This window comes from Agelaius phoeniceus, chromosome 18 (genome assembly GCF_051311805.1).
Source record: "Agelaius phoeniceus isolate bAgePho1 chromosome 18, bAgePho1.hap1, whole genome shotgun sequence".
NCBI classification, from domain to species: Eukaryota; Metazoa; Chordata; class Aves; order Passeriformes; family Icteridae; genus Agelaius; species Agelaius phoeniceus.
Window position 1 is genome coordinate 11,192,004 of NC_135282.1, and position 27,398 is coordinate 11,219,401.

The 27,398-nt window shown below is 45.8% G+C and overlaps 2 protein-coding genes across 3 annotated transcripts in view; one reads left to right on the forward strand and one right to left on the reverse strand.

The window, feature by feature from the left end:
* SLC5A1 (solute carrier family 5 member 1) overlaps positions 1-10,405 on the forward strand; it is a 29,567-nt gene extending 19,162 nt beyond the window's left edge. Inside the window, exons 6-15 of the mRNA XM_054645572.2 lie at positions 424-529; positions 753-833; positions 1,171-1,391; positions 2,309-2,444; positions 3,197-3,304; positions 4,211-4,361; positions 4,920-5,088; positions 6,085-6,300; positions 7,458-7,560; positions 8,421-10,405. Of these exons, the coding sequence (XP_054501547.2) occupies positions 424-529; positions 753-833; positions 1,171-1,391; positions 2,309-2,444; positions 3,197-3,304; positions 4,211-4,361; positions 4,920-5,088; positions 6,085-6,300; positions 7,458-7,560; positions 8,421-8,644 (1,515 nt within the window). The 3' untranslated portion in view covers positions 8,645-10,405. The remainder of the gene's footprint in view (positions 1-423; positions 530-752; positions 834-1,170; positions 1,392-2,308; positions 2,445-3,196; positions 3,305-4,210; positions 4,362-4,919; positions 5,089-6,084; positions 6,301-7,457; positions 7,561-8,420) is intronic.
* Positions 7,189-27,398, reverse strand: part of RSPH14 (radial spoke head 14 homolog) — an 84,283-nt gene continuing 64,073 nt past the window's right edge. Inside the window, exons 5-8 of one of the 2 annotated variants that reach the window (XM_054645940.2) lie at positions 18,251-18,476; positions 16,746-16,882; positions 15,483-15,778; positions 7,189-7,536 (exon numbers count right to left, since the gene is read on the reverse strand). In XM_054645940.2, coding sequence (XP_054501915.2) covers positions 15,519-15,778; positions 16,746-16,882; positions 18,251-18,476 — 623 coding nt within the window. In that variant the 3' untranslated portion in view covers positions 7,189-7,536; positions 15,483-15,518. Of the gene's footprint in view, positions 7,537-14,447; positions 15,779-16,745; positions 16,883-18,250; positions 18,477-27,398 lie in introns of those variants that run through there. The other variant, XM_077187647.1, reaches the window with a different exon arrangement.

Here is a 27,398-nt window from a genome sequence, read left to right on the forward strand (position 1 = left end):
ACAGTGAGCAGTGAAGGAAAGGGATTTGTGGAGTGACACTGAAGGAAGAGAACTGTCCTGGAGGTGTCCCATGGTCCACCCTGCACACAGCAGCAAAGGGAACTCACACCCAGTTTTAAGCAGTTTGTTTTGAATCTGTCTCTTAGTGCCTAAGTACTGAGCAGTGAGGTGATTGTCTAGAGAAAACAGCCCTGTTAAAAAAGGCCTGGGAGTTCTCTGAGAAGTGTTACACCTCTGGTACTAAGAACTGCTCAGTTCTGAGGGGACACTGGCAGGTGCACAAAAATGGCTTCTATTTTCTTTTTGATTTGTATGTGCAGTACTACAAGGGGCAGAGTTGTGCATTTCAGTGCCCTCATCATGGAACTATAATATATCACCATGAACCTAAACATGGCTGAACCTGCCATTTTTCTTTTCTAGGCTGACATCTTCTCTGGAGCTGTGTTTATCCAGCTGGCCATAGGGCTGAATCTTTATGTGGCCATAATTATCCTGCTTTCTATTACTGCTCTTTACACCATCACAGGTGAGCTTGCAGAGCAGTCTGATAAATCAGAGATGTTGAGGGAGCCAGAAGAAAGAGAAGTGGAGAAAAAGGGAGAAATGAAAACCTGAAAGGGGGGCTATTTATGGTAGTCCTTGAAAGACAGAGGTGGTGAGGAAAGGGAAAAAAAAGAAAAAAAGCATTTCCACTTTTTTGAGACATTTGCCCAGGGCTAACTAATTTGTCCTGACTTCTCTGCCATCAGGTGGCCTTGCAGCTGTGATTTACACAGACACCCTGCAAACATTCATCATGGTATTGGGATCCTTTATTCTCATGGGATTTGGTGAGTAAATCAGATTAATTAACTGGAATGTTCAGCCACAAATCTTGCATTGGCTACAGGAATGAATCCTGCAGTGTGAAACTGTTACCTTAACCTGGAGGTTTCAGCTCCTGTATCTGTTTATCAGGGAAGAAAACAGGCATGTTGCCAAAAGTCAGGCACCTTTAGTTACTGAGTTGCTCTGTCTCCCAAGCACAAGTGAATGTGTAAGGTAACAAACAGCATCCCATGATGGGATTTTCATGTCCACATCAAGGAGGCTTCTCCCCTGACACTCTCAAGCTCTGAGATTCCAGTACCAAATCCTTTATTGCTCCTGTTCTTTCGTGTGTTCCAGCATTTGCTGAGGTGGGAGGCTACGAGGCCTTCATGCAGAAGTACATGGCAGCCATTCCCTCCAACGTGTCCTACGGGGGCACCCAGGTGGACCCTGCCTGCTACACGCCCCGCAGGGACGCCTTCCACATCTTCAGGGACGCCAGCAGCGGGGACCTGCCCTGGCCAGGGCTGGTGTTTGGCCTCAGCATCCTCGCCATGTGGTACTGGTGCACTGACCAGGTAATGTGGGCCCTGCAAAGGCCACAGCCAGAGCTCTGTGCTCCAGGGGGATCCTCCCCTGCAATGCTGAGCCACAGAACTGGCTGTTCCAGACTGGTCAGTGACTTTTCAGTTCCTGGTTTCAAGGCATCTCTCACATGTAGGAAAATGGAATGGGTGTTCTTTCTGGAACCTTCCTGCACACCTCTGCCCAGCAGATACCGTGTCTGCCTCCTTTCTCATTTGTTATGTGTGACCATGTAGGAAAACAGAGAGGTTGTGCTGTGAACACTTAGGAAACCATGGAACAAATGGCCCTTGTTAGACTGGGTCTGGATACCATTCCCTTTTCAGTAATACAAGTTTGTTTCCTATAAATGCAGCTTTCATCTTTGCTTGCATAGTCTTGGGGGGATGTTCTTTATATGTTTGGTCTTTCAGCCTGGAGACTCTCCCCCAGTCATCCTTCCTTCTCTCTAAAACCTACTGGCCAGTTTCCTCAAGAGATCACACTGACACAAGTAAAGAAAAATGTGCTCCTGCTCCTGCAACATGTGAATGTGTCTCTAACAAAGGATCTCTCTGCATCCTGAATTGTGAGAAAGATCATCTTGATTTCTCAAGAAATTAACAAAATCCACAATGTAACTGTATTTACTGCTCAGTTAAATATTCTATTCCTTTTTGGCTTTTTAGTCTGTCTGCTTTAAAAACTTCTTGTGAGAGAAGTCTTACCCCTCAAACACACACCGGATAAGAAATACTTTCCTTTACTTGTTTCAAACATATCCTTTGATTTTCATGTAGTTTTCATTTTTCCTAGTGGTAGAAATGCTAGACAGGCTCTTTTGCTATCACAGAAGTTAAGAAGTACCTTGCATGTGGCACATGGCACGGTGTGATCATGGAAATGTTACAGCTGCCACTGTCATTGGCAGGTTATTGTGCAAAGATGTCTCTCTGGCAAGAACATGTCCCATGTGAAGGCTGGCTGCATTGTGTGTGGGTACCTCAAACTCTTGCCCATGTTCATCATTGTGATGCCTGGCATGATCAGCAGGATTTTGTACACAGGTATGATATGGATATGCAAATGCAAAGTTCTTGCTGCCTGCCTTGCATTGCCAATCTCTGTCCCTTCCAAAGGACCTGTTGGATTGTCATCTTCTCATCCAAATAGTCCAGGCACCTTCAGCTAACTGCACTGTGAGAAGCCACAGGCTTCCTCTTTTCCCTGATCCCAGGTTTCTGCTAATACTGGTGCTGTCTGTTTTAGGGGAAAGAAATTCCACAGGGTCCCTCCCCAGCTGTCTGTTTGCTACACACTCTGACTGAATGAGTGGAAAAGGCTGTCCAGGACAGATATTGTGCTGGCAATTGGAGGGACAGGGCCATCAGTCACAGACTGCAGGGTCTGGGCCATGGGCAGTCCCAAGGGCAGCATGGGGAAATGCCACCTTCCCATCTCCCTGACCAGCAGAGAGTTTGGCTGTGTTTGGCAGCAGGCAGAGGAGACAGGTTCAGGCTGCAGGGAGTGGGCTTTGTGTTCCTCTGCTTGTTTTTCTACTTGTCTCCTTGTGTTGTTCAGCCCTGGTCTGACAAATGAGTGCAGATTTTCTTTTGACCTGCAGCACTTGGCACTATTCTCTTAGAGAGGAAGGGAAGAGGCTTAGGATCACCTTCCTCCCTGCCAGCAAACCAAGGATGAAATCAAATGTGTCAGTCCAGTGGTTCAACATAGAGATACATTCTAGAAGCCCTGTTAATTTGGGAGCAATCTGTTGTTTACATGACCCTGTCTCAGTGTCTCATTATCCTCTCCTCAGATGTGGTGGCTTGTGTTGTGCCTGAAGTCTGTCAGCGCTACTGTGGCACCTCAGTGGGCTGTACAAACATTGCTTACCCAAAACTGGTCGTGGAGCTTATGCCAAATGGTAAGACACTGTCTGGATTTGTTGTTTCTTAGTTTTAGGAAAGCCAGACTGTAAAAACAAGTGATAGAGGGAGTCCAAGACCCATATTTAGTTCCAAAATTCTTGCTAGAATGATGTACTATTAAGCAAAGGCGCTGTCTGTATTAGCTGTAGGTGCAGAATAGCTCCACACTGACAGTGTCAGCTCTCAGCTGGCACATGCTGTGTGCTGAAATGCTAAATGAGCTCCCTTTTTGTGAAGGTCAAAAATAACCTGCTTGGCCAATGATTTATGAAAGACTCTCTGTGTTGGAGGCCTATTCCTGTGGTCCTCCTGCCAACCCCAAAGAGATGGGTGCTGGCTCATAAGGCAAAAAAACCAGGTTATGATATTACAGAGACCATGGCACTTCCCTGATAGCTTTGGTACTTTCCCATCCATGTTGTTAAAATCCTGCAGTACTTCCCCATGCTCTGTGGCCAGACCACACCACCTGGAAAAGTGGCTTACTCTGGTTTTCAGACAGTAAAAGAAACTTGGTGGTTTTTGGCACATACCTGGTTCACAAATATACTACAAGCCAGTGAGCACTCTCCTGCAAACAAAAGGAATTATTTTTATAACTGTTGGGAAAAGTCTGCTTAATACTATTTTCTTTTTATTCTAGCATTTAATCAGGTAGAATTCACTAAAGAACTAGCTACATGCTAAAAGCTCAAGAGTTTCCCTGGCACTGCTGGAAATAGCTTTTTGCAAGCTCTGCTTGCCCAGCAAGGGAATGTCAGGCAGGATTTTGTGTCAGGCACATCAATGTGCCAGACACGCTCAGAGCTGCCCGATGGAAAGGTCGGGCAAAGAGCTGCAGCCGGGTTCTGAGGCTGCCCCCGGAACGCTCCTCCCTCCCCGTGCCCATCTCTGTGTTCCAGGTCTGCGGGGTCTGATGCTGTCAGTCATGCTGGCCTCCCTCATGAGCTCCCTGACATCCATTTTTAACAGCGCCAGTACTTTGTTCACCATGGACATTTACACCAAAATTCGGACGCGGCCATCGGAGAAGGAGCTGATGCTGGCGGGCAGGTGAGGCCCCCCCGCTCACCCCGAGCGCTTCCCGGAGCTGCCCCCGAGCCCGGGCCCGGCTCAGCCTCCCCGGCCGGGCGGCACCAGCTCCCGGGGCCGAGCGGCTGCGCCAGCCCCGGCTCCTCTGGGGACAGCACCCCCTGCTCCCGAGGAGCACACCGAGTGTGCAGGGAGAGCTAATCCTCCCTGCTCCCCGCTGCTGCTCGAAGGAAAATCTTTTCCATTTCCTTCCTGCTGCACCAGGCTGCAGCATCAATGAGCTGGTTCCAGTTCATCTGCTATTGATTTGTCTCTGGACGTAACAACCACAGGAGAAAAGTGATTTTGTATGTTCTGATTGCATATTTAACCATGTGCTGATGGATATTTGACGTACACACTACCCAACTTGGATTTCTTTTGTTTGTTCAGTGCTAATTTTCCATTATAATTGATTTCACTAGTTGAAATACAAAATGAACATGTAAATTATTGATTAATTGGTGTTCTTTTTTCTTTCTGATAGATCATAGATACTTCTAAGCAGATGGCTAATTGAATATCTGGCTATGTTTACAGGGCATTTATGTTAGTCTTAATTGGCATCAGCATTGCCTGGGTTCCTGTGGTGCAGTCAGCCCAGAGTGGGCAGCTCTTTGATTATATTCAGTCTGTAACCAGCTACCTGGGACCTCCCATTGCTGCTGTTTTCCTGCTTGGTATCTTCTGCAAGCGTGTCAATGAGCAGGTAAGTGCAAATTAGGAAACAGGTATGCCACGTGTTCCTTTAGCAATTGGGAGAAGTGGGGTTTTTTTTGTTATGAGCAACTTCTTCCTGTTTATTTTAATCTCAGTATAGCCCAGGGATTTTGTGTCTCCATACCCCAAAGCCTGAGGTTTCAGAGATGAGTTGGACAAGGTTCTTTCATTGTCTGATAGATAAATAGTCACCTAGGAATTCATAGATAGCTCTGAAGCTTAGGTTCTCTATCACTTTGCCAAGAAGTGTGTTCAAAGGATAATCTATGGACACATAGTTGAAAGTTTCATTTAGGATATTGGTCACCAAGCTGCTTTACCAAACAAACAACCTCCCACCTATCCTGTCCATCTGGGTTTTGAATATCCCCAGGAGCAGAAACTCCACAGTGTCTCTAGGCAACCTGTTCCAATGGTCAAGCACCTTTACAGTAAAACAAACAAACAAGGTTAAACAGAATTTCCCATGTTTCAGTTTGTGCCCACACATAGCTGTGTGTCTGTTACCTTTGGGCTGGAGTACTGTACACCAACAGTACTGGGAATTAAATAATTACACAGGGCCATTAGCAGGTAAACCAGACACACGTTTTAGGCTGGTTCCATCGTGCCAGAGCTGTCAGGGATTAAGACCTCAAAGGTAAAAAGGTATGAGAAGAGCCCCTGGGGTGTGCAATTGATGGCTGAAACCTGTCCTGTAGAAGGGCAGATTTGTGTGGAGCCAGATGGACTCTGAGAAATGGTCTGGACACAGTCCTGAGGTGTGCCTGACGTCTCAGAGCTGTTCATTACCCCTTTCACTTGTACTCATAGACTAAGCTGTGAACAAGGTGACTGAAAGCATCTGGATAAAACCCACATTCCAAAGCCATTGTAACACAATACTACATCCACGTTTCCTCCAGCAGCTGTTTGAGAGCTCAGAGTTTATTTCCATCCCTGAAATGACTCATTTTGATCCCTTCTTGTCACACCTTGTCTGCAGGGTGCCTTCTGGGGCCTGATCATTGGGCTACTGGCTGGACTCAGCAGGATGATTGCAGAGTTTGCCTATGGAACTGGCAGCTGTGTGGCCCCTTCCAACTGCCCCTTCATCATCTGTGGCATTCACTACCTGTACTTTGCACTGATCCTCTTTGGGGTCTCTGCCATCGTCATCCTGGCAGTGTCCTTCATGACCAAGCCCATTCCTGATGTACATGTGAGTATCTCTGATGTACAGTGAGTAACTCTGATGTACATGGGAGTGTCATCACTGATGTACAGTGAGTATCATCACTGATGTACAGTGAGTATCTCTGATGTACAGTGAGTATCATCACTGATGTACAGTGAGTATCATTACTGATGTACAGTGAGTATCACTGATGTACATGTGAGTATCTCTGATGTACAGTGAGTATCACTGATGTACAGTGAGTATCATTACTGATGTACAGTGAGTATCACTGATGTACATGTGAGTATCTCTGATGTACAGTGAGTATCACTGATGTACATGTGAGTATCACTGACGTACAGTGAGTATCACTGATGTACAGTGAGTATCATTACTGATGTACAGTGAGTATCACTGATGTACATGTGAGTATCATTACTGATGTACAGTATCATTACTGATGCACAGTGAGTATCACTGATGTACATGTGAGTATCACTGATGTACAGTGAGTATCATCACTGATGTACAGTGAGTATCATCACTGATGTACAGTATCTCTGATGTACAGTGAGTATCTCTGATGTACAGTGAGTATCATTGATGTACAGTGAGTATCTCTGATGTACAGTATCATCACTGATGTTCAGTGAGTATCTCTGATGTTCAGTGAGTATCTCTGATGTACAGTCAGTATCTCTGATGTACAGTATCATCACTGATGTACAGTGAGTATCTCTGATGTACAGTGAGTATCATCACTGATGTACAGTGAGTATCTCTGATGTGCAGTGAGTATCATCACTGATGTGCAGTGAGTATCTCTGATGTTCAGTGAGTATCTCTGATGTGCAGTGAGTATCACTGATGTACAGTGAGTATCTCTGATGTGCAGTGAGTATCTCTGATGTGCAGTGAGTATCTCTGCAGTCCTGCTCCTCAGGAGATGGAGCCCAATGAAAGCACCAGTTCATACCTGGAGTGTTACCCCTTGACCCTTGAGCCACCCCCAGCACACAGCTCGTGTAAGAAAGGAAATATCTTCATTTACCTGTGCCAGCTCTTGAGTGGCTCCTCCTAGCCTGGGACATGCCAGCCACCTGGGATGCTGTGCCCTGGAGCAGCTGAGGTGCTGGCCAGGCTCGTTGGTCCCTGTGTGCTCAGCCATGATCAATTCCAGTCCTTTTGTTCTGTGGCAGCTTCACCGCTTGTGCTGGGCCTTGAGGCACAGCAAAGAAGAACGGATTGATCTTGATGCAGATGAGGAGCAGGACAGAGCTGATGAAAAAGATGATGAATCAGGTAACTCTTGAATACCTAGAGATTCTGTCATATATTTGAGTATCCCTGTTTCATTCCTGAAGGAACAATACCATGCTTGATAGTTGAAGGCATCCTCCCTCTCCCCAACAGTAAATCCTCAGCCCCCACAAATTTAAATGGCTCATGAGCTGCCTTTTCCAATCTCTCAAGCTCAGTGTAAATCAGAAATGAAGTGGATTTGAAGGGAGGAAATCTTAATCTTTTGGTATCTGAGTGGCAGCTCTGGGACTAAACCAAAGGCAATGCTGTGGGTCAGAGCACTGTGCATTGGCAGAGCTGTGTGTGACTCCAGCACTTGGAGGGAATTCACCTGCAAAGAGGGGTTGTGCTCAGGATTGAAGGCACCTGACTGCCCAGATCCCTCTGTCATTCTTTGCTACAAAAATATGGTGAAATTATAAAGGGTATGGCCAGGCACCACGAAAGCAGACTGCAAACCCACTGCTCTCTTTACTGGGTTTCTGGTTCTGCTCCCAAGCTCCTTTTCATCAGTATCCTCAAATTATTTTATTTGTCTTTCAATTAAGAGTGTAGAAAGTACTGAAAAAATGGAGTTTAAGCTTTGAAGCACAGTTTGCTTCTCCAATACCAGGCCAAGTCTCTGAGCTGCAAAAGGCCCAAGTGTCTTCTGCAGAAGGCCCTCTTGGGACATACAGAAAATCCATTTTTTCTAGATGAGCTGTGCAAACACAACATTACTGAGATTCTTGTACTATTTTGTACCAAAATGCTTCCACTGAATTCCGACCATAAATCAGAAGGGGAATGCTCTGTCCCAGAGATCAGTGGGTGCCATGACCTGCACTCACCTTTCCTGACCAGAGTGTTATTCCTTGCAGTTAATGAGGAAAACCAGGAGGAGCCAGGCTGCTGCAGGAAAGCTTACAACTGGTTCTGTGGCTTGGACCAACAGAAGGGCCCCAAACTGAGCAAGGAGGAGGAGGAGGCCCTGAAGAGGAAACTGACGGACACCAGTGAGGTGCCACTGTGGAGGAACATTGTGAACATCAATGGCATCATCCTCCTGACTGTGGCTGTGTTCTGCCATGCCTACTTTGCATAACCCCTGATCACAGTCCTGAAATTGGACTGCATTGTTCAAGCAAAGTGATGGTTTGTAGATTTACACAATTAGATACACATTGTATTTTCATCATCCACTTTTGTAAAACATCGGAGTGATTTACTCACTGATTTTGTGATCATAATTTCAACAATTTAAAGATGAAGGCCACTGGGATTTCAAGAGAGAATTTCTGTTTAGGCATAGAACCAATCCAGGGCTAACTGAGGTTCAGAATTTCCATCCAATATTCTCTCTGCTCGTGATACATTTCATATTTTAGGTTCAGAACAAGGCTGCTTGAGCCATGCTTCATATCAGGTTTTGTGAACTACCTTTTAGGGTTCGTTACACTGTTTTGATTTTCATCCCTTCCTCTGATCATTCAATTTTCCTTGTCCTTTGGCTATGATAATTTGCAAAAAACTGACAACCACTGAGGGACTGTATTACAAACTCAAATTAAAACATTGCTTTTGTCCCCCCAACATGGGATATCTTAAGTAAAGGATTTATGCACATATCAATGTATTTGATATTATATATAATTTTCCATTATCAGTTTTTCCCCCTTTTTCTCACTTTCCACTGGGTTGTGTTCCTCAATTGTCAGTGGAACACTAACCTCTGAATTGATCACATTTTGAAACTGGGGAACACCTGTCTTGATGATGCTAAAAAGAATTTTTCTTACAGTAGATTATTTGTTTAAGGTTAACTTCCAAAGCTCCTCCTCTCTTGATATTTTAATATATACCTTTACTTGAATGTGAAGCTTTTTATACAAAATACATGTATTATATATACACAAGCAATACATTATGTATGTGCTCTATATATATTATATATATTTAAAATATGTATTTATGTGTGTGTATATATATTAATTTCTTACTGATCAATTCCCAGCCTGGTGTGTCAAGGCCCTCTTTGCTGTGGGCTTGCAGTCAATGTCCTGCCTCTGTCTCTGGTCTGTGCTGCAGCCCAGGCCAGGCCATGATGGAACATCCTCAGCACTGGAGGGCTGGGCTGCATTGTGCACATACATCCAAGGGCTCTCTTTTCTGCAAAGCTATAAATCTTTCCTCTGAAGATTTCATTGAGAAATAGGATTGCTGCTGCATGGCAGCATGAGTTAGCAGTTCAGGAAGGAGAGCAGTCACAGCTGTGGGATATCAGCTAAAGCAGGCTGATTGTCTCTACTCGCTAAGTTTGGTGCCAGCTGGGAGCACAGGAAAAGACAGATTGAACACTTCAAAGCAAAAAGCAACAGATCTTCTTTTCATCTCATTCAGCTTCCTGGGGAATCAGGTGTAGGAAGAAGATGCTGGCTGCTCAGTGCCACAGTTCCCTGCTCCTTTTTGCACACCTTGGTGGCACTGTGCTGTCCCCAGGGTTCTGCCTCAGGACACTCTGGGCTGGCAGCAGCTGGAGGGGAAGGCACAGAGAAATCCCTGCAGTGCCACAGCACCCTGCTCTGCCTCCTGGCCTTGCACCACTGCCATTTCTTCATCTCCTGGCAGCATCTTTGCTTCATTGGATGTAACCCCAAATGCTCAGGATCCCAGCAGAATTGCTGCTCTTCAGTGGAGTTGATGCTATTCAGCATAATCCCTTTGCATAGGCCAGATCTAATCAATACCTCAGAAATACCAGTGCAAACCTTAACACAGTGATAGAGTATCTTAAAGACCATGGAATTAATTGTATTTAATGAACAATGAAGATTTGTATGTATTAAAGTAATTGTATGTTTTGAAGTATTTGGTGTCCACAAAGTGATGGGATTTTTATAAAATATGATGGAAGACAGAGAAACTTCATTTGGTGTCTAGGTTTTGGCTCTGGGTAATAGTAATGGATGAAAAACAAACAAGGAAGATGTCACTGAGGATTGCCCAGATCCCTCTTTGTCATTCTTTGCTACAAAAATACAGTGAAATTATAAAGCTATTTGGATAAAGACAAAGAACCCAAGTGATTTCCTGGCAGTCTGAGCAGCCTTTGGATGACCTCCTGGGTAATCAGGCACCATTGCATGACTTTGCTCCTCAGAACCACAGAGTTTTGAAAATCTAACACACAGTTTTCCAGGGGTACTCACTGTATGCCCTCAGCAACCTGATTCATTCTGGTCTGAGGTGGATGTTGTGGAGGGAAGAGCTCAAATGTTTACAAAAAGTTTGACAGCTGCTGTTGACTCCTGTAATTTTGTAGAATTTCAAAGAAAAAATGCCTTATATTGAGAACAGTTGATAAAATTGTAATGTTTAGCTAACATTAAATGCCAGCTCAGGTTAGTAGCTATTGCATTCATGATTTTAAGGAAGAAAATTACTTTAGTTTTGAGGGGAGCTCTGTCCATGAGCTGTCATTGGGGACAGTCAGCTAAAAGGAGTAGCTTACACTGTTCTGGACATTGTCCTGCTTTAGAGGTGGGATCTGTGAGCACAGCCTTTCCCCAGTGCTTGATTATACATTGAAAAATGTCTGGTTAGTGGTGAGACTCCAAATAAATCCCTGGCTCACAGCACAAAGCACCTGCATGGCATGTACAGCATAACACAGCTCTGTTCCTGGGGATCTGGAGACATCCCAGCTTACCCTGGCAGGTAAGATACATGGTTAAAGCTTATTTTAGTGGATTTAGTTAGATATACAGAATTATTTTAATAAAGTAAAGTAAAATAAAATAAAATCTGCGCTTAGTAGCACTATCAGCAAATTGTGACACTGCTCTGTAAAGAACACGCTAAACAAAATCTTCCATTTAAGAAATACTACATAGTTCTTAAGAAAAATCCTGAAAAAGTGTAATCACTGTTCATTTAATTGTCTGCATCACTCACAAAAATGTATCCAAGTATCTCACCAATGTTTAGTATTGATGATGATGAGAACACCCTGTTCTTAGAACTCAGAATTTGGGTTTATTCCTATTCCATTACTGAAAATCTCAGGCACTGAAATGCCAGGAGAGGGGAGGTCTGGGACTTTTGCTTGGAATCAGTCTGCAGTAGCCATGCTGTGGCTTCAAGCAGCCTGTTTGGCCTTGCTAGGCTGGGCCATGGCACAGGGCTGAGCTCCTCAGGTGCAGTGGTTGTGGTGATGGGAGCTCAGAGCAGCTGGGATTGCCAGGGCACTCAGCTCCCTGCCCTTCCTTAGCTGGCAAAGCCAGGGTGTTCCTGGAGAGTAAAAGCCAACACAAAAATGAGGAGCAAAGCTAAACAATCAGTGCAGGTACTGTCAGTCACTGTATTTGCAGGGCACTTGAGCTCAGTGGTTTGAAGTGTGGAGCCAGAGGAGTTTAGAGCTGCCATTTCTGGGGCAGACTGCCCAGGAAAGGGCTGGGCACAGGCTGGGGGTCACAGCCAAGCTGCTCTCAGGAAAGCTGCTGGGTGCCTGAATTTCCTTTGTGGTCTGGTGTGCCAGCTGCAGGTGTTTGTGCCCTGCAGGCCCCCACAGAGAGGGAAGGGAGCAGCCATCAGAGACCTTCCCTCCTGAACTGAGAGCCTGTAGTCCCAGATTCAATAACAGCAGGCAGTACACTGCTGAAAGAGATGGAAATGCAAAAACCCTGGCTTTGTTTGGTGATTCATGGCATTTTCCCATGGAGTGTGTATTGTAGGCCTGTGCTGGAGAGCCTAAAGGACAGACAAAACTTCACTCACTCCAGTTTCTACTGGCTGTTCTGATGCAAGACAGGATAAGCAGTGCCTCAAGTTATCATCCTTATTATTTATGAAAGAAGTTGCATTTTTTGTGCCTCCTGAAGAATATTCCTTCTTGCCCTCTAGCATGGGCAGCTGTGAGAAAGAATAATTCCCCTGGAGCTCCTGAGCCCACCCTCCCCTCACCTGGCACAGCTGAGGCCAGAGCAGCTTTGCCTGCCTGGACCAGCACCTCCCCTCCTTTTCTGAAGGTACCTGGGAGAGCTGCAAGCTGAAGTGTGAGTTTCTTGTCACTCTGTGCAGCATTTTTGTTTACAGTATTTAACTTATACAGCCTATAACTTTAAAGATGTAGCTCATATGCAAGGTATGTTAAAACAAATTATTAAAATGGTTTTATTCATTTAAATTGCAAACTTTGTCTTGCTAAAAAGAAGTTCTGTGATTTGAGCATATTAGCTTTGTGTGTAGCTGTCTCTGCCCTTCTGGTTTAATGTCATTAGCCAAATGTGATTTTCCCAGACTATTTTGTCCTTTGACAAATCTCTCACTATATGATTTTTATGATTTTTTTGATAGAAAAGGTAGTGGTGGGAAACAAATTTACTCCCTGCTTTGAAACATGAAGAGATGGAATGAAAAGCTGCCATTTTCCAGAGCAGGACAGAATGGTTTCCACCCTTGGCCTTCTGAAGAGTATAGGGACAGTGGAAATGAGTCTGTAGCTGCAAGAACAAAGAACCATAACATTCTTTACCTTCTAGAAACTGTTAGAAACAATTCAATGTGGCCTCTGCCTGGGTGGGACACCAGAGTGCACAGGGAAGTCTTGTTTCCCATGGATTCAGCTGTCCTGTCTTCTGGTGCTCTGAGGACTGCTGGGCACCTGGTTTGAAAGCTCAGTGTGTGTAGAGTGTAAGTGCATTAATTCCAGTACTGACCTGGGACCATATTAATTATATCTGGGCCTTAATAATTGTTGGCTTCAAGCTAAAAAGCCAAATTGATTTCATTGATGTTAAAAATTTGCCTTGGTGCTAAAACCAGAGACTTGCTGTACACACAGCATTTCCTTTGAAAGGGTGAGTTTAATTAGGGTGTGGGGTGCCAGTCCTGAGATGTTCATTTAATTATTTGTTATGTGTATGAAGCAATTCCAAAAGATCTTCAGTATTTTTGTGACCAAGTCTGTGGTAGATTTATAATGGAGCATTCCTGCCTGAAAGCTAAGTCAGTCCAAGGAAAGTGTCCATCAGCTGTTCTTTGATCCAGCCAATTGTTTTACTGACACCTACAGTGCTAATTAATTCCCAGCTTCATGAAATAGGGACTCTTGTCTCTCATCCCAAAGCAGGGAATTGGCCCTCAGCACAGCCTGTGACTTTTGATTATTATATCTGCAACCACCTTTTTGTCAATAATGCAGCTTTGTAAGTAGAAAACCCCAATTAACAGTGGCTGTCCATGCTCAGACTTCAAATCCTGGCATTTGCAGAGGCAGCACATGGTCAGTACAGCCCAGGGGAGTTCCTGTTGTGTTTGGAGTGTGATGGTTTCATGTTGTCAGGTGAAACAGGGCCAAAGAATTGCTGAGACAAAAGCTGACATGTGGGAGGGCCCCAGTAGTGTCCATAGCTCAGAGTTCACCTGAGGCTTTGTTCCATTTCTGTACTGTGAGATGAGAACACTGATCCATGGAGAGGCTTTTTTGGGAACAGTTGATATTGTCTTTAAAGCATTGATCAGGCAGATACTTGGAACACACTACTTAGGGTCCAAATCAATTCCTTCTAGTCAGAGCAGCTCAGTGTGGATTATTTCTGCATCTGACCAAGCTAATTATTTTGGGACCTCACTGAAGGTGATACCTGTATTATCAGGGAAGGCTGTGACAAGGTTGGACCTGGGTTAAAATGATGATTGTTACCAGATTTTCCTGCAGTTCTGTAAGAGCAGCTGAGCCTGTCCTGTGCTGCTCCAGTCCTTTAGCATGTTATTAAAGCTGCCTGGCTTCTCTTATTGAGTTGGATGCACTCTGGCACCAATATGTATTACGTATGAGTGCCTTATGTGTTTAAAAGGCAGAGTTCCTCCAAGATCCTGCCTGGAGGGAATGAATCCAACTGACTCAATACTTTAAATCACATCTTTATAAGAGAGGAAATTCACCCTTTGGTTACATTATGGAAGAGAAGCATTTTAACTGTAATCACTCCTACAGGAAGAGTTTATCCTGTGTGTAAGGGTAATGCAGTTTGCAGTGTGACCGTGGGTTTGAATGGAAAAGCAGCCCTGACAAATAACCCCTTTTATAGTCCTGATGCAGCTGCTTTGTAGCTACAATTCTGGATATAAAACTCCCATGTGAGAACAAAACCCAAGTGCAAACAAATGGGACTTGCTGTGAAGCTGTGTCAGCCACCCTGTCACATCTTCCCTGGTGGCTGAGAATGGCCAGGGCTGTCCTGCTCATTTGTGTTATTTCTTTGCCCAGGCCTCCTGTTGAAGCCTCTTAAATGACATTCTTGTAACTGCAGACAGAAATTTGCAATATGTCAGTAGAGACCAGCCTTGAAGTCCCAGTGAAGAAAATGCTACTGAAACTTCCCACCACTTCCATTGCCCACAGCTCAAACCCTGAGGTGCTTTTGTTCCCTGTTATAAGCAATTCCAATTAGGGAGCACAGCCCTCTCCTGTTGGAGAGGCCCCAGCACAGCTTTACCAAGGCTTTAACCTGGTAAAGGCTTTCTGACTTTGCTCTTAATCCCATGTTCAACAAATGTTTGCAGCAAAATTCATGTGAGTTCCTGTTGTTAGATCAATTTGTCAGTAGGGACAAACTGCTGGAGGGGTTAATTGTGAACCTTTCTAATATAATTAATTATTGATTAGTGTTTGATAGGTTGAGGTTTAAAAAAGGAAAGGAGAGAACATTATGAAGAAAATAAAAGGGGTTGGTGTCTTGTATCATAGGAAAATCTTGGTGATTTGGGCAATAACTCCTACTGGAGGATTCCACACTTCCTAACTTTTCATCTCCGTTTTTCTGCTTGTGACCTGCAATGTAGATGTGAAACTGTTGCCAAATAACTTTTCAGGACAAACCGACCCAGAGTAAGTAAGGAAGAGAGCTCTGGGGTGCTGAAGGTCTCATGTAATCGTGTACCTTTACAGCCAGACAACAACAGAGGGCAATAGATCTCTAGAAAAGATCGCGGCTGCAGAAGGGTTTCCAGTCGATCGCGGTGATGGCGATTTCGGCCGCTCTTTGCACGGCCTCGCTGGGATCCTCCAGACACCGCTGAAAGGTGTCCCTGTGCTCCAGCAGCGCCTGGCGGCCCTCGGGCAGCTCAGCCAGCAGGGTGAGGGCTTTGATCGCATTCAAACGCGCTTTGCTGGTTTCCTCAGCAACCAGCGCCAGTAAAGGTGGAATGGCTTCAGCACCCATGGCTGTGGATCTCCCTGTAGGGAAATAAAGTGGCTTTGAAATGTGTAATGACATCTACTCGTCATCCTCTTGGACTGACACGCTCCATTCCCTGCCTGGCTGCAGCTCGGAACAGCCCTGGAGGCGCAGGGCACAGAGGCAGAACGTGCTCTTCTTTCAGAGACCAAGGCTGGCTCCCAGCCGTTCGTTTTTAAGGAAAAAGATCTTTCATGGTTAACTTTATCTGCCTTGTACATTAGTATTTCATTTGCAACAAATTATCCAAAAATACACGAGGCACTAAATGATAGAATATGTTTTGGGGGGGGTGAGGAGTGGAATTTGTTAGATGCCCTTAAGAACATCCTCCAGTCTTTCATTTCTAAAAACACTTCAAAGACCGAGATCCACTCCTGAGTTGTCTCTGGAAGCCCGAGGAAGGTTTGCAGAGGAGGACTGGAACACAACTGCTGTTATTGAGTCTTTTATGTCTAATTACTCATTCATCACACTGGAAATTTAGCAGTTAGTATTTTCTGTGTCATGTAAGTTACTTGGGAGAGCTACAGACCTTATTAATATTCATTGCTCTCCCAGCTGTGAGAGAGGAGCTGCCTCTAATCCCCGAAGGTTTCCAGAGAGCAGCGCTCCTCTGCCGAGCACTGGTGATTCAGCGCAGCTCCAGGTTTCTGCATCTCTGTGTGGTCTGGACTTGAGTGGAAAATGTTCCCCCTCTGGAGGGAAATGATGCAGGTGAGGTAGATAAGTAACTTCTTGACCTACTTAGGGGAATGAAATGTGAAATATCCTGTCCCCCACAAGCGCTGTGACGAAGCAGCAACAGTTGCTAAAGACAATGATAAAGAAATGTCCCAATCTTAGAGTTTCTTGAGGAGCATTAACATTGTCAGAAACTGAGGACTTGGGGAGTATGGGGGGCAAATGTTTTGTTGCCTAGTTGCCCTAGAATTGGATTTCCCCAACAGAATTGCTGTGTCTCACCCTGAGGCGTAACAAGAGCAAACATCAGCGCTCCCGTTGAGTTGACTCGAACTTCGGGCTGCGTGTCCTCCAGCAGGCTCAGCAGCACAGGGATCACCTCTTCCTCAAACACGGCGATTTTCCCCTCGGCGTGAGAGCTGTGCAGAGAGGGTGGTTCAAGTGAGTGAGCCCTGAGCTGTGCCCGCTGCCCCTGCAGCCCCCTGGCCTCTGGAGCCGCACCCCGGTGCCACCAGGGCTGTCACAGCCGCTGTGCCCCCTGGAGGGCCGGTCCTGCCCCGGCACCGAGGGGTGGCTGTGCCTGTGCCTGCTGCACCCACCTGCTGACACCGGCCTGAGGACACCACGCCCACCGGCCTGCACGAGCTTCACTAGATTCCAGGTTATTTCAGGTGCTTCACTATATTCTAGGTTATTTTAGGTGCTTCACTATATTCTAGGTTATTTTTAGGTGATATCTGGATTTTTAAAAAAGCTTTCTATGGTACACTGGACACTGATGGGCAGCTGCATGTAACAGGATGTAGGATTAAGGGTGTTGCTGTTCCTAATTGTAACAGAATCACAAACCTGGCTGGTGAAGCCTCTAGAGATTTAAAAACCTGTTAAATCAGAGGGCTAAAGTGAATTCTTCTCCCAGATCACTTTTCTTTCTTTCCAGCCTCTCTAATGAGAAGAATACTTAATGTGGCCCAGCCATTGCAGGGACCTAGAACGTAGCTCATGTCCATATTTCAGTTGTATTTTGCTTTCTTTCTGTGACTCAGGTTAATGATACTCTTTTCCTCTCATACATCTCTTTATTACAGGACATGAGGAAATCTGTAGTGCCAGTTGATATGTAAACTACATCAACTGCTGACCTAATTTTAAAATTAGACATTTGTTGAACACTTATATTTTCTGATTGCAGTACAGTGGACTTAAGTTATTCCTTTAATCCATTCTCTGAAACACAAATTTAATATAAAGATTGCTTTTTCTGATCCATCACTGATGTATGTGGCAGCCTGTGGCAGAAAACTATTTCTGTCTTCCATCTCAGTGAAAGTTTCTAAGGATCTCTAATTTTCTGAGAGAGCACTTTTCCAAAAGCATAAGGGAGATTCTCCCTACCTCCATAGAGGTCAGAGTTCTGTTTCTACAAGATTTTTCATGTAAGATTTTTTTCCTAGCAGTGCGGTACCAGGAAAAAATCCTGATTCCACTGCCAATACTGAAAACAAACAGAAGGAGAAGGAATGACTGATGAGCATCTGCTTTCTTCAGTGATTTATAGCAGTTAGGAATTTTTTAAGCCCCATGTGTCCCATTTTGTTTTACCCATGTGTGCATTCAGGCTGATGGTGCTTTACATGTGAAACGTGGCAGCTTCAGTGTGCAGTGGAACACAGCTGTAAATGAATGGCATTTATTTACTCCTGGAATTAGTTCTGAATTTACTCCTGAATTTATTCCTGAAAGAATTAGTTCTTTCTTGGACTTCAGCATTAGAGATGTTTCTTTACCTGATTTCTAAGAGGACCCAGGCTGCTTTGCTCCTGATGGCTGTGGAGGGGTGTGAGAGCTTTTCCTTCAGCACAGGAACAGCACCAGCTGCCAGGGCTTCAGAAACCTCCACCCGGAGGCAGTTGGAGAGTGTACCCAGGATCAGCTCCTGGATCTCATCCAACTCTGCCTCCAGCTTCAGGACCAGTGGGGGAATCAAACCAGCCTGCAGGACACCAGCAGCCCCTGCAGAGGAGACAGGAAGGGATGTGGGTGAGAGCTGAGTGCAGTTCCTATTGCTACCTGCAGCTGGAATTTTTTCAGAGGATCAAAACACATGTGGGAACTCATTTCCTTACCCAGAAGTGGAATTGAGAGATGGAAACTACTCCAACATCCCCTGTTTATAAATGTCATCTCAGCATTGCTTCTTTGGGAAGCTTCCCCAAAACTCCTCTAAAGAAATCAATACCAGGTAATAACCAACAAGACAATTGCTTCGATGTTCCCAGTTTCTCTGTGATATTTCTCCCAAAATTATCCTTGCAAGGGAAATATAGGAAATATATATACATTACAAAGCCACCTTCTATGCAGCCTTTCTAACAGTTCTCAACATGAACAGATGCCAAGAGAGACAGAGCTGTTGGCCTTTAGAGCTCGTTCTTTTATTCTCATGGTGGTTTCTGGTGGGGGGAAGTCAGGATTTTGGGAACTGTCAGCTTCCTCACACATTTCTTTGTAGTAGTTCTGTCAAGGCAAAAATATAAATTCTGAACTTTCCAGCAGTCAGTACTCTTGCACTGGCTCCTAAAATATAACATCAAAGGTAGAGAGATCATAACTTGCTCAGCAAGTGATGTCTTTGCTATGAGCAAGAGTCTGATTTGTACATTTCTCACCCTTTACTAAGTCAACACTCAACAGCAATGCCAGGGGAAAGCAGAATGTACTGTCCACGAGGAACTATGTGAAAACAAAATTCTCCAGCTTGTCTTGTTGCTAAGACTGATTCTTTGGTTGCTATGAGAAATGTGGCTCCTTTCAAAGTGATTCATATATGGTTAGATAAGGAAGTTTTGTGGATAAGAGTCATCAAGGTATTTTCAAATGGATCTTCACAGCAGAGACAAGTAGGAAAGACATTTTCATGACCCTTGGTAGTGCATAAGAAAAATCCCTCACCTTGATAAGTGGGTGAAAAACAGGATTCTAATCTAGAGGTTATTCTGTTGTACATATTTCTGAGCCTTTGCTAATACTGAATAGCTTCTTTTGGTACTGACTTATCAGGATCCACATTACAATGCCAAAGCCAAGAAATGCCTTGGGGTGATATTACAGCTTTGCTACCTGTGCTACATTTGGAGGTCAGTTTCTGTGAGAATTCAAATAAATTAGGAAAACCAGTTCCAAGACAATTCACATTGAAGGCTAACAGCATTTTCCAAACAAGGATTTCTCTTTGTGCCAGAAAGGCAAAGCAGGAAAGGAAAGTGAAATAATGTTCTTTGAAGCTGTGCCTCCATGTGTCACTACAAGGGAGTTGCTGCTTTCACTGTGAAAAAAACCCAACCAACCCTATATTGTTCCCTGGAGGAACAAAAGAAATTTCTCAAAGAGTAACTCCAGCCCATTTCTACTGCTCCTGCAGAAGGATGTGATAAAGGACACCTGTACAATTGCTGTGCTGGAAGGTCCCTGGGAAGGAGCCCCAGCTCATCCCTGACCAGCACCAACCCTCTTGACAAGGATCCCTGGGGTTTGGATTGCACATTGTAGGTGTAGAAAGGTTTTGGCAGGTCAGACAGCAGCAGGAATATGTCTGGGAATTCTCTGTGCCTTATGGAATGCCAGGCAGTAGGGAGCTCACTAGTGAACTGCTCCCAAGGAAGCAGACTAAAGCAGTTAAATCATATCCAGAATTCCTTTAGCCACACTTCCCAACAGTCTTTTGAAATGGCCTGTGAAATACAGGATCTTTTAAATGCAACTTTTTAAACTCCTCCCAAAGTTTTTCATGAAAACAAACTGTATGGCCTGAGTGCATGGAATTGGGATCCCCAGACTGCTCACAGTCACCACCACAGTCAAGGCACTTGTAAGTTCTGTGTGGAAATCAGTACAAATGTCAGTTTGGGAGGTACAGCTCCAGAGGAAGAGCAGTAAATCAGATGTGACAGCCTAGGCTCACACTGCCTGTCACAACCCCTGTGTGTAGCTTTGAGTCTCATGGATCCCTGGGACAGCCCATAAGCAAAGCCCTTCTGCACAGGGCAGACACACTGTGCTTTGAGCCCAGAGAAAGCACTGCCTGATTGACCTCAACTTCCCACCTGTCTGTAACAACTGCTGCTGTAGCACTCCCTCTGCCTCCCCTGTGCTGGGACATGCACTTGGCTCTTTCCTGGTTTTGGTGCTTGCTCTCAAATACTTCCTAGCCATTTTTAACCCATCATGTTAAGTTTCATTTTCACTTTGCTGCAATTCCCTCTTTGTCAGGACTTCCTTGCTAAGTTCTCTCAATTCTCTTGATCACTTCATCATCATGCAGGCAGGAAGTATAAACAGCATTCATGTTTCACTTTTTTTGTCTGGGTGTTTCAATTATCTTTAATGTATTCCACCAATACATTCATGCAGCCAGGGCTGCTTTCACTTGCCCTTGGCTTTATTCCTTCCAGTTAATGTTTATTGACTTTCTTTGCCTCAGTCATCCCTCATTCATTGCACTGCATGTCTTCTTTTGGTGCTGGCCTTAGTGTAGCACTGCAGTCCTGGGTGTGAAACCCCAGGAAGTCACTTTGTGTCCATAAGCTGCAGAGATGAGGTACAGAGTTGTCTAGAACAGCTTTGATTCTGTACAGCCATTAACCAGTGTTTATTCTGGGGCTACTGGTCTCATTTTGTCTGAACACTTGGGATGTTCTAATGTTTTTTTAAAATTGATTTTGTTTTACCAGGCTGAGTCTCTGTACCAGGAGCTTTCTTGTCTATTGTTTTTGTCAAGCTGTCTGAGCTCAAATGCTGCCGTGCTATGAGAGGGAGCTTCCCAGATACAAATATAGAAATAAAGATGAATTGTTTGACCTTGTCAAAAGTCTCAGTGTGGTGAAGAGAAAGAGGGTGGAGAGGAAAGGCCATCAACAGCAACAAAAAGAGACTACCTAACGCTGAGACTGAAATTTCCACGTGGAAATTCGTCATGGTTTTCCCAGGGGAACCACAGGTTGAAAGGTCTAGGGAGGGAAAAGGGAGGAGACAAAATCAGTGGCAAATTGTCTGGGAGTCACTTGTAAAGGGGAGAGGTCTCAGATCCTTGGATCTTAGTGGGTGAGCCATAGGAGGGGAAGGTAAGCTGGGGTTTTGAGTAGTTCTATACTGAAAGTACAGTGGCATACTCAGGATATTGACTTTTTCATTAAAATACTGCCCTTTCAAAAGGGATTGGTCTATTGCAGAGAGTGTTCTAGATACCCTGGGCCCAGTGAAGTAGTTGGGAAAAATGTTTTCAAAATGCAAATAGTTGCATTTGCAGCTGCATAGTTAACGTCATTATTGATCTGTTTTTCTGAGAACTTGTAATCTTCCCTTGGGCTGCTTTTTATCTGAGCACTCATCTCTTCCTTCTCATAACTGTCTGGCCACTCTCATCCTCCATTTCCTGATTTTTTTTTCAAATAGGCCCAAAGAGGAGTTGCCATTTATTCTGTTCTTTCAGTATGGCTGCAGGGCATGTAAACAAGTTAAATTTAGTAGAAGATGAAGGAGTTATTTACAGTACATAAGAATGGTGTTTTGTTTTGATTTTTAATTACATAAATCAAATCACATTGCAAATCCTTTTCCTTGAAAATGTTGGTTTTCAACTCAAAGTGGTCTGGTCTGAAGCATGTGCCTCATGCATGGCCACAAAGTGATGATTGGAATAATAGAACACAGAAAGATAATATGGAAACCCAGATTCTCTGGAAGATGAATCTCTGTTGGCACCTTGGATGTGTTCCTGCCATGGTCACACAAGTATTTGACAGGCTCAGCAAAGGAATTGTGCTTAGGAAGGGGCACAGAGGGAAAGCAAAGCAGAGGCATGGGAAGGGAATCTGCTGCCTGGCACCACAGGCAGCTGGCACAGCCCTGGGGGAGCTGGCACAGCCCTGGGGCAGCTGGCACAGCCCTGGGGGAGCTGGCACAGCCTGGGGGAGCTGGCACAGACTGAGGGAGCTGGCACAGCCCTGGGGGAGCTGGGGCACAGCCTGGGGGAGCTGGGGCACAGCCCTGGGGCAGCTGGCACAGCCTGGGGGAGCTGGCACAGCCCTGGGGGAGCTGGCACAGACTGGGGGAGCTGGCACAGCCCTGGGGAGCTGGCACAGCCCTGGGGAGCTGGCACAGCCCTGGGGCAGCTGGGGCACAGCCCTGGCAGAGCTGGCACAGCCCTGGGGAGCTGGCACAGCCCTGGGGGAGCTGGCACAGCCCTGGGGCAGCTGGCACAGCCCTGGGGAGCTGGCACAGCCTGGGGGAGCTGGGGCACAGCCTGGGGGAGCTGGCACAGCCTGGGGGAGCTGGCACAGCCCTGGGGGAGCTGGCACAGCCTGGGGGAGCTGGGACACAGCCCTGGGGGAGCTGGCACAGCCCGGGGGGAGCTGGGGCACAGCCTGGGGCTGCTGGCACAGCCCTGGGGGAGCTGGGGCACAGCCCTGGGGAGCTGGGGCACAGCCCTGGGGAGCTGGGGCACAGCCCTGGGGGAGCTGACACAGCCTGGGGGAGCTGGCACAGCCTGGGGGAGCTGGGGCACAGCCCTGGGGGAGCTGGCACAGCCTGGGGGAGCTGGCACAGCCCTGGGGGAGCTGGCACAGCCCTGGGGGAGCTGGCACAACCTTGGGGGAGCTGACACAGCCTGGGGGAGCTGGCAGAGCCTGGGGGAGCTGGGGCACAGCCCTGGGGGAGCTGGGGCACAGCCCTGGGGGAGCTGGCACAGCCCTGGGGGAGCTGGCACAGCCTGGGGGAGCTGGCACAGCCCTGGGGAGCTGGTACAGCCTGGGGGAGCTGGCACAGCCTGGGGGAGCTGGCACAGCCCTGGGGGAGCTGGCACAGCCCTGGGGGAACTGGGGCACAGCCCTGGGGGAGCTGGCACAGCCTGGGGGAGCTGGCACAGCCCTGGGGAACTGGGGCACAGCCCTGGGGAGCTGGCACAGCCCTGGGGAGCTGGCACAGCCTGGGGGAGCTGGCACAGCCCTGGGGCAGCTGGCACAGCCTGGGGGAGCTGGCACAGCCTGGGGGAGCTGGGGCACAGCCCTGGGGGAGCTGGCACAGCCCTGGGGGAGCTGGGGCACAGCCCTGGGGGAGCTGGCACAGCCCTGGGGGAGCTGGCACAGCCCGGGGGGAGCTGGCGCAGCCTGGGGGAGCTGGCACAGCCCGGGGGGAGCTGGCACAGCCCGGGGGGAGCTGGGGCACAGCCCTGGGGCAGCTGGCACAGACTGGGGGAGCTGGGGCACAGCCCGGGGGGAGCTGGCAGAGACTGGGGGAGCTGGCACAGCCTGGGGGAGCTGGGGCACAGCCCTGGGGAGCTGGCACAGCCTGGGGGAGCTGGGGCACAGCCCTGGGGGAGCTGGGGCACAGCCCTGGGGGAGCTGGCACAGCCCTGGGGCAGCTGGCACAGCCTGGGGGAGCTGGGGCACAGCCCTGGGGAGCTGGCACAGCCCTGGGGAGTTGGCACAGCCCTGGGGAGCTGGGGCACAGCCCTGGGGGAGCCACTGGATCCTGCCTGAACTCCCAGAGCAGCAGCTCTCCTGCTTGCCCTGCAATAGTAAATCAGCATTTCAGAGGGAAGAAAGGGTTTGTTACCCCTGTGAGTGCCCCATACATGACAGACACCGGCCAACAGTGCTGGGTGATGCCTCCCTGGTGCCAAGAGTGACACTTGGAGTGACAGCTGAGCACAAGGGATGCTGCCCCTGCACACCTTCCTTAATGACTCCTTGCTCACTACTGTTCAAATGGAAAAAATATAATTTATTCTGGGAAAATCTCTGAGTCACCTGTCACAAGAGCACAGTTTATGAACCTTGTAGTAGCTTATTTAATGCTAAGATTCAGCATTTTGGTTCTCAGTGCTCCCAGCATTATGGCTGTGTCAGGGAGCAAATTAAATATAATACTGGAAATGCTCTAAACCTGGGCTGATTGTTGTGGTGAGCTTGGAGCAGGAGGCAGACCACACTCAGTGAACTACAGCTCACCTGCTAGAACCCACCAGCTTCACCAAGACTGCTACTGAAGAGGATCATTCTCACCTGAAGAGGATCATTCTCACCTGAAGAGGATCATTCTCTTGGACTCTTGGAAAATCAGAATATTTTGCTCTTCTTTGCACGAATAGTTCCCTGTCTCTCCATGACAATTTAACAGGAACAAACAGCAGAGTCCCAAAGGATGCCTGTGCCCAGAGACAGAGGCCACCTCTTATCTGCAAGGACTGAGGGGTGGGAAGTCTCTGTTTACATGAACTGAAGAACTACTGGGAGATTAAGAGAACTGAGGAAAACACTGCAGAGATTGGATCAGACTAGAAATAGTAAACAATTCTGTATCAAATAATTTCAAATGGAGCCATTGGCTGGAGGCATTTGTCTTATGAGAGCCCTGGGGATTCAGCAGGTACAAAATCACAACCTCAACAGTAGCGTCTGCCAGATCTTCATTAAAAATACAAGAGCATTATAAAACTTTATAAGCTTTATAAAAGCATTATGTGATCTGCTTTTGAAGCCACTGAGAATTTTTCCAATACTCAGGATTTTGGTGTGCTGTCTGAATAAAAGATATGAGAGAAATTAAGGTTATAAAAATATTAAAAAGTCAGTAGTACCCTGCAGGAGCACATAATGTGGCTGCCTCTGGGGATGATTTAAAAACCCAAAATGTTTCCAGCATTAACAAGGAACAGGAAAGATTGGTCTGATAAACAAGAGATTCCTAAGCCTCAGTAAAGAATGAAAGAGATTTCTGCATATCTTGGTTTTGTTTTTAGAAACTTTGTTTGGAGTGTTGCAATTGTAATATCAAAGTACCACTGAAAAAAATTAACATAGAAACTACATCTGATATATCTGCATTAGCTCCTCTGGTATAATTAGAAATCCAAGAAACAGGTTACTTTTAAAAAAATTGTCATTTTGATAGTAATTAAGACTGCCTGTGACCACCTGTTTGAAAGGAGTGGGTTTAATTATTTAAACAATTCATGGCCAATGAAAAAAGGAATAATATCTAAACAATTAACAAGTTTAGTCTACAGAATGTATTCTATCATATCTCTAAAAACTCTGAGAATGAATTCGATAGAATAGACTTGTGTTTCACATAGAAATTATCCAACATGAGCAATAAACCCTGCTTCTGTTTCTGTACAAGAATTAGCTACAGCCCAAGATCAATGACTGACCAAGACCAGACCCCTCATTCTGACTGAGGGCAGTGGCAAATCCCCCAAAAGAAAGATGGAAATAATGAAAGGTGCTCTCTGTTGTGACAGTGCATAATCCAGCAGCCCTGGATTGCTGCTCATTCATGGGCAATCTGAAGGCAGTGTCCCCAAAGAAAGCAACTTTTCCTTCTTTTACTGAAACTATATTGACTTGTTACCATATACAAGAAAGCAAACAATCAAAATGGTGAAATAATTTTTTTCCTAGCTCAAGTTGTTGACAGTCTGCCTGTAAGTTTCAGGGTAAGCTGTGCTATCTTTTATAGAGGTTTAATTTAGCCCTTTGGAACTCTGGGTGCTTGTAGCTCCCTCCAAAGTAAATTTCTCCAAGTTTTCTAAATTTGTAACTTCATCCATAGACACCCTCAGAGTCATCCTGTGTACCCAAATGTGTGAATGTACACACAGCATGCATGTCACTGATCTTCCATGCAGAATGATCACACAAATTGGGAAATTGCTTGGATTTTATTTCTCTGACAAAATATTTGTATCATTTTCTAAAAACAATAAAAATCAAAGAAAAGCTTTGTAAAAATTCACCCAGAGGATTGGAGGTTTTTTCCTTGCTCTTTTAGATGAAGAAGGAAATGTCACCCTGAAATTTATTCATTTCCTCTACAGGGAAGACTTTGCCAAAATACATGGAGGAAGGAAAACAATCTGACATGTGTGCTACTTGTGCCAAAGTCCTCAGATCAATAATTGGAGAGAAAATTAAAGCCTTAAGATCAGTGCTCCCAAAAAGCTGAGCCCCAGCCACTGAGGCTATCCCATTTCAGATTTTGCAAGTCAGAATTTGTCCTTGTTTTCTGCTGCTCAGTGATGGACACATGCAGCTCTGAGACTAAGAAGGAGCAGTGCAGCCTTTAACCATAAGAACCTCTGGAATTTCAGCTTGCACCAGTACCCACTGTGATCCACAGCATTCACAGAAGGCACTGGATTCACTGTGCCTGCCAGAAATCATTCTGAACAGAACCTGGACTGGCACATCCACAAAACTGACTCAAATCTTGGATTTTTGTACTTTATACCAAGCACGTACATCAAGGGTTTCCAGTTCTTGTAGCAAGTTTCAGTCACAGAAAAATTGATGCTGCAAGGTGAACGTGACATTATCAGTTTGACAAACATTCATATGGTTATTACTTCCATTGTGGCAATTTTTAGAGATTCCTGTGGAGAAAGGTCTGCCTTGTCACAGAGGTTTATAAAGATGTGTGAGAGCTCATTTCCTCCAGAGATTATTGTCTGCCTGGCTGGGGAGGAGGGAGGCAAACATTTGTTTCAGGCAAGTCAGTTGAACAGCTGAGAAACAATTCAGAGCCATTTTTCACTAATAAAAAGAGTTTAAAACTTTTAAGCCTAACTGTTCTACAAGCCCCTAATGTGAGAGCAATGCACAATTGCAAGTTTTCAGAAGTTCTGCTGAGAAAACAGGTTGAAAGAAAAAGAAACTTTCCTCTTTCAGGGCAGAGTGCCAAATAATTAAAGCAAAATAAATCAAGTTCAAGAAACAGTTTTCTCAACTATCTTAAATTTCTATACCTGGAAGTTGTATCTCTGCAACTGGAATTCTGCATTACAAAATGTCATTACACAGCCAAGTGACCATTAGAACATCTTGGTTATCTTTAAGGTTTACCTTCTGTAACCAGTGAATTAACCCCACACATGCT